Genomic DNA, 12,159 nt, shown 5'->3' with positions numbered 1-12,159 from the left:
ATGGAATTCTTTTTCTTATGCATTCAGGAGTTTGCTTGGAAATCTTGAGAGAATCTATTATTGACTCTGAAAATCAACAAATGTTCAGAGGAGGCCAATTACATAGAATTAAATCTTATTACAATTAGGTGGAAATATAAGAATTAGGAATAAACTTAACTAATAATAAATAAAGTTGAGGAGTAAACAACCTCTTAAAACTAAGAAAACTGACAGGTGGTGGCGGCGCACACCTTTAATCCCAGCACTGGGGAGGCAGAGCCAGGTGGATCTCTGTGAGTTCGAGGCCAGCCTGGTCTACAGAGCGAGATCCAGGAAAGGTGCAAAGCTACACAGAGAAACCTTGTCTGGAAAAACCAAACACAAACAAACAAACAAACAAAAACCTAAGAAAACTGTGAGTAAAGTTTGTCATTCAGCAGAGTCTGTCACCTGTATGTCACTAGTCACTGTGTGCTGAGCATAGAGCCAAGTGTCTTCATCTTTAAGTTGGTCTTGAAAGGAAATACATGAGAGACCAGCTCTGTGGGGGTTTGGGGGGCTTCAGTGTTGGTACTTGGTATTCCATTAGACTCGTAGTATTCATCACGGCACAACTTGTGTGTGAGTAATGTCAATTTACTCAACGTTCTTCTAGATGGCTGCCGTCAGGGTAGAAGCTGGACACAACCGCCGCCACTTTAAGGCAGCTACATTGGAGCTGAGTGAGGTGAAGAAGGAACTGCAGGCAAAGGAACACCTGGTACAGACACTGCAGGCCGAGGCAGATGAGCTTCAGTGAGTACCTGATGCTTGCATACAAGGACACCCCAGGGCTGGCCATGGTGACCTTAATGTCCATTTTCCATAGAACACATCAGCGCTATTGGGATTTTCTTTCATCTTTAATTCATTTTGAATCTCACAGAAAGAGTCATCTGTCTTTCCCTAAGGTGCCAAGTACTTTAGGGGTAAGTCAAAAGAACAGAGTCATCTGACTGACTCTGTTTCAGGAAGCCTGAGCTTAACCTTAACCTAGCTCTTCCTTGACTTCTTCCTGGAATAGGAAGAACCTCCATTTAAGCACTCAATCCAGGGATATCCTGAGTATTCAGAGATTCATTGTAGCTTCACACTAATGCAACATCAACTCAGACATGTGGAAAGGGGTAGGGTAAACCTAGGGATGTCCACATACCTCTACTGCAGCCCCAGAGGTTTTTTATTGTGTTACGGAAGTGTCTGACAACACCCAATCTGAGTTTTGTGAATAGACTGTGTCTCCCAGAGTACAGAGGGCTGTCTTTGCAGCGTTAGTGGAAGTAGAACATTGGAAGTACTCTATACTGTCTCCAGCCAATGGTAAAAGGTCTTCACCGTGGACAGCCTTGGAGGACAAATTGAGAGAATTTTGTCGTTTTATTTTTAACCTTTTTGTTTGTTTAAATGCCAGGATTCGAGAGAGAAAGCATTCTCAAGAAATAGCACAATTCCAGACTGAGCTGGCAGAAGCTAGAACCCAGCTCCAGCTCCTACAGAAGCAGCTGGATGAGCAGATGAGCCAGCAGCCCAAAGGGAGCCAAGAGGTGATAGCTAGGTCCCTGCTGCCCTGTCTGTTCAAACAGAAATTATATTTTTTCTAAATGTAATACTAAAATATGAATTAAAATACCTTAGAACTGTTTTATACTATAAGGTACCATTTTAAAATTGTGTTAGTCATATGTCTTCTTCTTTTAGATGGAAGATCTCAAATGGGAATTGGATCAGAAAGAACGAGAAATTCAGTCCCTGAAGCAGCAGCTTGACTTGACAGAGCAACATGGCAAGAAAGAACTAGAGAGTACACAACAGACATTGCAGGTTGGTAGTATCTCTATCCCAAGCCCTGGATCTGAATGGAAGGGGTGCAGTCCCTGGCTACTGAATACCTGACAGGCTGAGGGTTAGAAGAGTACTCATTGAATTGGATTACCCTCTGGGCTCCCACATCATACCTCAATGATCTGAAGACACTGTCTGCATTTTACAATGAAGTTCAGCATGGTTATCTGGTTCAGGTTATACAGCTAGATGGAAGAGAAACTGAGACAAACTCAAGCACTACCCCTCTGTTAAGCTGTATGAAGTATACCAGGAGCATGCTGTTTTAGGTCTAGTGCTTAGTTTATGATTAACTTCTCCATGAAGGCTCAAATGAATAGTCTTTTCTGCTCAGGGAAAGGGCCAGAGACATACTTGCTAATACTCCCTATTTGTAAAGAAAGGAAGGAAGGAAGGAAGGAAGGAAGGAAGGGGGAGAAGGGAAGGGAAGGGAAAGGAAAAAGGGAAGAGGAAAGGGAAAGGGAAAAAGGAAAGGAAAGGAAAGGAGGAAGAAAGAAAGAAAGGAAAGGAAAATGGCATGGCCTAGTATGATGGCACACGCCTTTAATCCCAGCACTTGGGAGGCAGAAGCAGGTGGATCTCTGAGTCTGGTCCACAGAGTGAGTTCCAGGACAGCCAGGGCTACAGAGAACCCTGTCTCAACACTGCCCTTCCCCCACCCCCCCAAAAAAAGGCTCAAGGCATTAGACTGGGTTATACCATTTCTTAGGAATGGTTTGACTTAGTCTAATAGCTAACTGTAGGATTTTAAAGATTCTTGGGGTTAACTGTGGCTATGAAGATACTGCTGTTTGGAAAAGGCTCTATGTTCAGTGTCAGGGGTGCTGCAGTGGTGTTCAACAATTAAGAGCACTTACCTGCTCTTGCAGAGGACCTAGGTTTGTTTTCCAGCACTCACATAGCAGCTTAACTTCCTATAATTGCAGCTCTAGGAAAGTCAACACCCTCTTTTGGCCTCATCCTAACAAAAAACAAGTCCTCAAAACTGACATACATGTGTTTTAAGATTTTTGTTTTGTTTTGTTTTTCGAGATGGGGTTCCTTTGTGTAGCCTTCTCACTCTGTAGACCAGGCTGGCCTTGAACTCAGAGATCTACCTGCCACTGCCGCCACCACCACCACCACCAGGCTACAGTGCTTGTTTTTTGAGACAGGCTCTTATGAATCCCATGCTGATGTCAAACTTGCTATGTACCTAAGACTGGCCCTGAGTTCCTGAGCCTCACCATTGCTGAGGTTATTGGCATGTGCCACTTGCTATGCCAGGTATTTAGGATCTTTTAGCTTTAAAAAAAAAAAATCTAATCACTTTCCTTAGACTATCAAGTCTGAGTTGGAAATGGTACAGGAAGATCTGTCTGAGACCCAGAAGGATAAGTTTATGCTTCAAGCAAAAGTGTCTGAACTGAAGAACAACATGAAAACTCTACTGCAGCAGAACCAACAGCTCAAACTGGATCTCCGCCGTGGTGCAGCCAAGGTAGGATTAAGGTTACATCCCTTACAGGTTAACTGTCTATTTCATTTAGATTTGTTGGAGCAGGAGATTGGCAGGTTTTCTAGTCATTCACAGCTCAACTAATACATTTAACCAACATTGAATATTGCTGTGCACAAAGATCATAGAGAACTATGCTTGGAAAGTGGGCCAAAACATTTTGGTAACTTTTCCAACAAATTTTTTTCTTCTTGAATACACATATCTTGTTTTAATACTATTTTAAATTAATGAGCACACAGCCTTGCTGTGCTGTCATTGTGGGACACTGGCTCAGGATGGGCTCAGGTGGGAACTTCATGCTATTAACCACCCTGTTGGAGGGGTCAAATACCTGGCAGATTTATTTATTTATTTATTTGCACAATCTATGTAAATATTGACTAATCTCTTAGGGAAGCTCAAGGCTTGTATCTCAGGAAACTCCCACAAGAGAGCTCCAATGCAGTGTTTAGCTATTTTTCCTGAGGGTAGGGCACAAGTGGTTTGTGCTTAGGATTGCTGGACCAGCTAGTATTTCTTAACTGACTTACTGTCAGACTTTTATAGACCTGGCAATTCAGTCAGTCTCCTTTTCAGCAGGAGGACATGGGGGTGGTGAGGAGGGCTGGAGAGAGGCTAATGATGTGCTTTTACCAACAGAAGAAAGAGCCAAAAAGTGAGTCCAACTCATCCAGCCCTGCAACACCCATCAAGATACCAGACTGTCCTGTCCCAGCCTCACTGCTAGAGGAGCTGCTGAGGCCTCCACCTGCTGTGAGCAAGGAACCCCTCAAGAATCTCAACAGCTGTTTGCAGCAGCTCAAGTATGATCTGTTTTCTATGGCCCCATTTTGTTCAGCCTTTAGACATGACATGTTTTTCCTAGGGGCATCTCTTCTGTTGTTTGTAGGGTGCCTATGCCTTTGAAGCTCTTATGAAGTAAAGGCTTTTTATTGGCAGAGCTTCTAAGGTCCATGTTGTAAGGTGAAAATAGCTAAGTAAACTATCTATCTTGGTGGGCCCTTAAAAGGTCAGGTGTTATACCTGTCCCCTATAGGCTGAGCCTTCTAGCTTTAGGACTTAGCCAGCACAGAGGACCCTGACTGTCAGGTGACCTTATGAGGGGAAGTCACATGTGGCAGTGGCCTCAGTTAGTTTCCAGACAGCAACTTGATTAGCATCAGGCTTTCATATCTTTCTCATGTTTCTGATAGAAGCACTTCTCAGAAAAAAGAAACCTATGCTAGATTGTTTGCTGGCTTCTGCCCAGAGTAGGGAAAAGATGCCAGGAGCTTTTGCCTTCTTTGACTCCAGCTGATTTTGCTGGGCAAAATACATTTATTGGTCTCTGAGGGAACTACATATGGTGGTAAGCCCACCTCTGTGGCTTGTTAGAAAGAGGTATGGCTAGTGGTTCTATCTGGTCCTTGTATGACTTAGGGTTTCTTCTTCTGTCTTCACTCATCTCCCCAGGCAGGAAATGGACAGTCTGCAGCGCCAGATGGAGGAGCATACCATCACTGTGCATGAATCCCTGTCCTCATGGGCTCAGGTGGAAGCTGCCTCTGCAGAGCATGCCCACCCCAGGGGAGACACAAAACCACATAGTCAAAATAATGTTTCCAGAGAAGAGCTGGGCCAATGACTACTGTTGTCCTCATCACCAAGTATTTGTGACTGCTGAAGGAATATTCTTTTGTTAATATTATTTATTTGATTGTGTGCTTCTGGTTGTTTTTTGGTTTTGGAGAGGTGAGATTTAAATTTCCCTCTACCTTTTATTGAGGATTAAAATAACTGAATGAGGCAAGGATTAAAGAAATAAGTCATTTTAAACAACTAGTTTTTCCCATGAAATAACCAAATCTTAAAAATATCAGAGTTTGGGGGAGACCGGCGCGGGGGGAAAAAATAAATAAATAAATAAATAATCGAATAAAATAAATAAATAAATATCAGAGTTTGGATCACTAGTGTAATCTCAAAGTTGTCTGAACAGTTTCCTGCAGAAGGAAGGATCTTATGTGTGGCTATAAACAGATTTAAGGGTGTTGCCAGGAACCTGTTCCTATCAGGCACTACAGAGTAGGCGCAGTAGGCATCAGCACCTAGAAGTCTTTACTGTTTTACTCATTAAGACCTTTACTTTTCTACAAAAATGAACTTTTATTTGCACCTTTTGTTTTTATTTCATTTGTTTTTCAAACTATTCTACCTATATAGAATGTATATATAAATATTGAAAGTCTTTAAAAAAACTATATACCTATATTATTTAAAGACCTAATTGTCTTACTGATTGCCTTTTGAATATTGAAAAAGTGTACATGTAGCTTTAGGGATGTCAGTAAAAAAATGTATTTTAAGAAATATAATTTATTTTCTATGCATCCTAAAACCAAATAGTCTTGCACAGAAAGAGTTGTTTTAGTCATTTTATTTCTGAGGGTCTTTTCTGCCAGCATCTCATGAATTCTTAACATTGACTTCTCAGGTCTGTGGCCTTATGTGGTTCTACTCACTTTGGATTACCAACAGGCAGGGCCAGTCAGGCATCTAGCAGGGGATGGAAGATCTCCAAGGTCTCCTAATGCTGACCTGACATTTGGAGAGCAGAGGAAGAAGAAAGGAGCAGGAGAGGAGGCAGCCTTAGTCTGTGTGTGAGGTATAGGCTGTATCCTTTGTGTCCCAAAGATGGTATTAATGGGGCACTGTGAATGTCTGTGTGGCCATCTGGAACTACCCTGGACCTCTATTAAACGCTGGTATTACTAGGAGCCAGAATACCTAGGAGAAGGTGGTTTGAAAGACAGGAGGTCCAGAGGCAGAAACCTTGTTTAAAGTTGGCGCTAAATATGGGATTTATTGCAATCTGCTTCCCAAATCATATACTAATACTTCATATACTGACTAAAGGAGTTAAGGTCTTTAACCTTTGTGAAAGACTGTGAAGAAAATTTAAAATGAGGTGGGTTTTGTAATTCATGACTGTAATCCCAGCACTTGGGAGGTAGAATCAGGAGGAGGATCAGTTCAAAACCAGTTTTCAGCTACATGGCAAGTTTGAGGCTTGGTTACATGAAACCATGATTTAAAAAGACAAAGGTGAAACAAAAAAAAGATCTGAAATATTAAGTTAGAAGGGAGAGAAAGGCCTGAAAAAGTAAGTTCTGAATATTAGTGCTCAGCCCAGGTAGGTGTCTTTGAGTGGATTTGTCTATTTTGTGGAGAATCCGTTGTTCTCTTCTAATATCCTATTAGGAGACTGACTGATATGGTTAAAGTAGATACAGTAATCACAACGATGTCTGGTGTTTGAAAAATATTCCCTAGTAACTATTGGAACTTTTACAATGTATATAGCATTTGTACAGGGTTAATCTTTAAAAAAGTAACAACTTGAAAACTTCATTATATATTAATATACTGTCATCTTTTTTGTTTGTTTTGTTTTGTTTTTTTGAGACAGGGTTTCTCTTTAGCTTTGGTGCTTGTCCTGGATCTCACTCTGTAGTCCAGGCTGGCCTTGAACTCACAGAGATCCACCTGCCTCTGCCTCCCGAGTGCTGGGATTACAGGCGTGTGCCACCACCGCCCGGTTCCCTCTTTATCTCTAAGTTAGAAATTAGGAAAAGGATGGTAATTTACATTATTTATTTTGTATTTTAAATTTCAAAACCAAGAAATAATACTTGGATTGGGCTTATTCTGCAGCAAAGCTGCTTTCTCCTGTGTGGAGAGGTCTTTAAATGGGTTGTGTTGTGTTGACTTAGGAAAGGATAAGCTAATTCTGAACTCAAGTGAAAGTTGCTTTCATGTCTTAACATATTTCTTCCATTGTTTCGCTGTCCCATGTGCATGTACACCCTCAGAAATGGCACTTCCTCTAGGCTTTGTTATCTACCTTGCAGGTCCTTGGGTCTGGCATGTCTTGGCTCCATTCACTGTCCATCTTTGTGCACCAATGTAATTTTTCTCACATTTGTGGTTCAGAGGACTCTTAGACTGGAGATGGCATCCTCTTAGGGTCCCTTAAGTCACCTTGAAGTTGAATTTTCAAATTTGCTGTCAATTAAGGTATTGTTTTGTTTGTTTGTTTAGTTGGTTGTTTTTGCTTTTTTTCCTCCTATTTCCAAGGGATTCCATTGTACTTTACCTTCCAGAGCTTATTCTTGGGTAAATACAGCTTGAATGACTGTTGCTTGTGTAGGGAAAACTACGAATTTTAGGTTTACTCATGAAAAGCTGTAGGCAACTGGAGGATTGTTTTCTAAGGGAGGCTTACCATTGCATAACATTTGTGCATATATCACATATGCTATATCATGTCCTATAGCTGACACCTTGGCTTGCATATTTATAATATTACTTATTTCTCTTATGTCCAAAAAAACATGAGATTTCCTTTTTTTTTTTTTATTGTACATGTCAGATTGATTCCATGATCTTAGGTTTTTATACTGTTGTAGCAGGCAGTAATTTTGAGATGTGAGACTTGAGTTTACTTGGGTTTGGAGTACAGGGAACAGGACTGGCCCTCTCAGAAAGTAGTCTTAGTGTTATATATCAGAAAGCTTATGTTAAATTCTTTCTCCATTTCAAACTGTAATTTGTCCCAGTGTTTGGATACTGTAAAAGCCATAGGCCTATAGGCTCACCATAACATTTTCATGTATCTTGAAACAAAAATTAACAGGTGAAGATTATGGGAGTGAAAGGGACTGTCATATTTGAAAAGAAAAAGTTGTGGAGCCTTCCAAGGACCTCAATGTTAAGAATAATGCTATGGTATGAGATATCCTGAGTCTTACCCTAACATGCTCAGTGGTTTGGAATTCTAGCCAAATCTACTCTATAGTAGTCTTAGGTTCTGACAGGAACCTTGGGTTGATGTCTAATTTAGAGGGTCCAAAATTTCAGTTTTTGAGTTTCTCATTTCTATAAAAAAATTTATTCACAAGAGTCAATCTTCATGTTGGCTCTTTTCCAAGGAAAACTGTTATCACAGTTAACAGACTGTAACTTTAAAAGGCATGTTGATTTGTTTTGCTTTTTTTAAATATAAGAGTGCTTGGGAATTCCTTACATTTTATGCAATAAACTATTTTTGGTAAAGGTTTTCGTATTTCATTGGGGAGGGCTTATTTTAGTAAAAGCATTTTGTCATATTTGGGAGTAGCTTTTTTTAATCTCATGTTTCACACCATTTTAAGATTTATTTATTTATTATTATTATGTATACAGTATGTATGACTGCAGGCCAGTAGAGGGCACCAGATCTCATTACAGATGGTTGTGAGCCACCATGTGGTTGCTGGGAATTGAACTCAGGACCTTTGGAAGAGCAGTCAGTGCTCTTAACCTCTGAGCCATCTCTCCAGCCCTCACACCATTTTAAAATGTAATTGTGTCCTACCAGAGCTTGAGATAGGAAAGGAAGATTCACTCCTTGTTGTGTTAGACCAACAGAAGTAGCATGTTGACCTTCATCTACCATCACCATAAGGAAGCAGCACACATGCAAAAGCATGTGCAGGGATCAGAGATGTTGGGGGCCTGTCTACTCAATGCTCTTGAGTTGACTAGTCTCTGCTGGGTTAATTTTTGTATCCCAAGCAATTTCTTGTCGTTTTTATTCACCCTTTATTTTTGATCAACGAATCACCCAAGTCTATTTCAGCTAAATGTTACTAATAAGCCACATAGTTAAAATTAAGATGGAAAAGAAGGACTTGGAAAGCTCAATATTTAAGTCACTAAGGTACTCTGAAACCTGATAGTTCATGCAGTGTTAGGAAGTAAGTTATGAGGGAACTATAAAATGGGCTATATAACACCCCTGCCATCCATGATAGATGTCTTAGTTTGGGTTTCTATTGCTGTGAAGAGACACCATGACTGTGGCAACTCTTGTAAAGGAAAATATTTAATTGGGGTGGCTTAATTACAGTTCAGAGGTTTAGTCCATTATTGTCATGGTGAGAAGCATAGCAGCACATAGGCAGACATGGTGCTGGAGAGGTAGCTGAGAGTTCTACATCTGGATCAGCAGACAGCAGAGTGACACTGGGCCTTGCTTGAGCATCTGAAACCTCAAAGCCATGTAACATACTTCCTCAAACAAGGCCACATCTCCAATAATGCCACTCCCTGAGTCTGTGGGGGCCATTTTCATTCAGATCACCACAATGGGTAACCATGATAGTCTTACAGAGTCCCCAGGTCTAAATATGGAAGAATTCTTAGAATCTATGCCATTCACTACCCTTTGTCTTCCTCTGTATATTTGCACTATCTCCATCCCCATGGCCCTTACAATGGCATGAACCTGGCTCCCAAAACACACTGAATGGTGACCTATTGCTAAAGTTTCTTCCTGGGAAGATGTAAACAACAACGGAAGTTCATTCTGGGGAATTAATGAGTTTATTGGGGTTCTTTACAGAGCACAGGTGAGGGGGTACTTACAGGAATGTGGGTACACCTAGAAAGCCTTTACCCTGCAAAGATGAGGGCTTCTCTGTAGCAGCATAGATAGAGCACCCCTAGTAGTCTTCCCCAGCCTACATACTCTAGCCTCTCCAAATACAACAGATGGTAGGGAGCAGCTAGATATTCAGGTGAGGGTTTCATGAGGGGATATAAATGGGCAGGAAACACAGCTGGGATAACCCTTTTACAAGGGGCACAGCTGGACTCCCTAATGTGCTATGAGGACACTTATACCACCTTTACAAGGCTTTTGTGTTCTTCCATAGTTGAACGAGAGTTAGAGTTGAAAATGGCACCTACTAGGCTGCAGTTTCAACAGCCCAGATTAAGGAAGTGCTGCTTCTTCCCTAGAGTCGGAGCTCCAGCACTCCTAGGATGGGGACAGCTGAGTAGAACCATGGAGAAACAACTTTTATCCTCCTTTAAGATAGGTGCCTGCAGGAGATGATTTGTAGACTTTTCTTACACGTATCTGGGTCAAGAATTACTTTCATAGTAAAATAGTCTTATGTCTTCTATATGAATATCCTACAGTAGTATAACTCTATGGAGGGGCAGCCTTGACTTACACCCCTCACATGAAGTTCTCTGAGCATTAAATATGCATTTCCATATGTACTCTACTACCCTTTAACCTTCTCGTAACTGTACTATCTCCATCAGGCTGATCAAAGTGTACTTTCTCAACACTTAATGCCTCATCATTCTGAAAATAAGTCCAAACCTTCCTTCACCTGCTAGGCCAGCCTGTTGTTGGCCTAGCTATGAGCATTGACCCAGGATTCCTGGCCTGCTGCTTTTCCCAGTTCAGTTTTATGGAACTAGCATGTCTCCACCTGAGAATCTCAGGCTCCCCACTGTTGCTGTTCCCATTTTTTTCTACTGAATTCTCTGCCATGGGCTCTTCTCTATGTATAGATATGGCTGGATCTCTACAAGTACAGTACACTTCTGGTAAGTCTTTGAGAAAGGCTGACCTTGAACTCAAGACCATCCTCAGCTGCCTGGGTTTCAAGTAAATGAGTTAGCCACTACGCCCAGCTTCTAACAGTCGTAATGAACAATGGTCTTTTTAAATAAACACAATAATGAAGCAAAAGACAAAACATCAAAAGTTGCTCTCCGATGCTCTAGGACATATTGCTGGGCTTGTTTCTTGAAGGAATTAATACTACTTTACCCATCTGCCTCAGTCTACAATTAAACTGAATTTTTTGTTTATTTTGGTTTTTAAGACAAGGGTTCTCTGTGTAGTCCTGACTGTCTTTGAACTCACTCTGTAGACTAGAGTGGCCTCGAACTCAGAGATCTGTTTGCTTCTGCTTCTCAAGTGCTGGAATGTGCACCACCATGCCCGGCTAAACAAATATATCTAAATTTGCCTTATATATCTTGGGGCTGTTAAAAAAAAAAAAAAATCACTGGAGGGGCTGGAGAGATGGCTCAGCGGTTAAGAACACTGGTTGTTCATCCAGAGGTCCCGAGTTCGATTCCCAGCACGCATATGGTGGCTCACAGCCATCTGTAATGAGATCTGGTGCCCTCTTCTGACCTGCAGGCATATGTGCAGGCAGAACACTATACATAACAAAAAAAAAATTTTTTTTAATCATTGGAAATTCATCTTAGCATTTCTCAGTCACCTGGTTGGGTATTTGTTTTGTATCTAGTTCAGCAGGCTTCCCTGAATCTGTCTTGAGGAATAACATCTTTAACTGAGGACATGACTTAAATGGTGTACACCCGACACTTGTCCAGCTTGTAAATTGAGTCTGCATCATAACCTGCAAGCCTCCACTCAGGTCTTCCTAGGACATGCCTCAGGCCACCATTTTCTGATAGAGAATTGGTCATACCGTCAAGTTCTCATTGGCAGTAAAGCAGGATGCACATTTGGACAGAAGAGGCATCCCAGCCTCAACCTTCCACTCTGCCTTCTTGTAATTCCACCAACAAGCAACCCACACCTTTCTTGCTGAAGACCGTTCAAAGTACATGTGAGAAGCCTCTACACCATCACGGGCTCTCATGGTCTTCGGTGCCCTCGTGATTTGTAGTCACAAGTGAAATTATGGTGACACATGCTTGTAAACCTCAACATTCTGCAAGCTCAAGCAGGGAGATCTCCAGCATGAGGCCAGTTTAGGGTATACAGCAAGACTCGAAAAGAAAAACAGAGGTTAGAAAAGGACTTCAAGAAATTACAATTAGAAGCCGGTCATGGCGGCGCACAACTTTGATCCCAGTGCTGGGGAGGCTTTCACGTTATCCGTCAGGACGGCACCGGCATTTTGCCAGGAGGGTCCGTTGTGTTGCAGAGAAAC

General features: G+C 41.5%; 1 protein-coding gene across 3 annotated transcripts in view; it reads left to right on the top strand.

Moving 5' to 3' along the window:
- The window catches only part of Golga3 (golgin A3), a 47,339-nt gene extending 41,780 nt beyond the window's left edge, over positions 1–5,559 (top strand). For all 3 annotated transcript variants that reach the window (XM_036171771.1, XM_036171769.1, XM_036171770.1), the window contains exons 19-24: positions 638–777; positions 1,433–1,565; positions 1,720–1,842; positions 3,182–3,343; positions 4,004–4,167; positions 4,817–5,559. In XM_036171771.1, coding sequence (XP_036027664.1) covers positions 638–777; positions 1,433–1,565; positions 1,720–1,842; positions 3,182–3,343; positions 4,004–4,167; positions 4,817–4,988 — 894 coding nt within the window. In that variant the 3' untranslated portion in view covers positions 4,989–5,559. The remainder of the gene's footprint in view (positions 1–637; positions 778–1,432; positions 1,566–1,719; positions 1,843–3,181; positions 3,344–4,003; positions 4,168–4,816) is intronic.
- The last annotated feature ends 6,600 nt before the right edge of the window (positions 5,560–12,159 follow it).

The sequence above is a fragment of the Onychomys torridus genome, chromosome 22 (assembly GCF_903995425.1).
Source record: "Onychomys torridus chromosome 22, mOncTor1.1, whole genome shotgun sequence".
In the NCBI taxonomy this organism is placed as follows: Eukaryota; Metazoa; Chordata; class Mammalia; order Rodentia; family Cricetidae; genus Onychomys; species Onychomys torridus.
The sequence above is the reverse complement of the archived record's forward strand: the minus strand, read 5'-3'. Positions and strand labels throughout refer to the sequence as shown.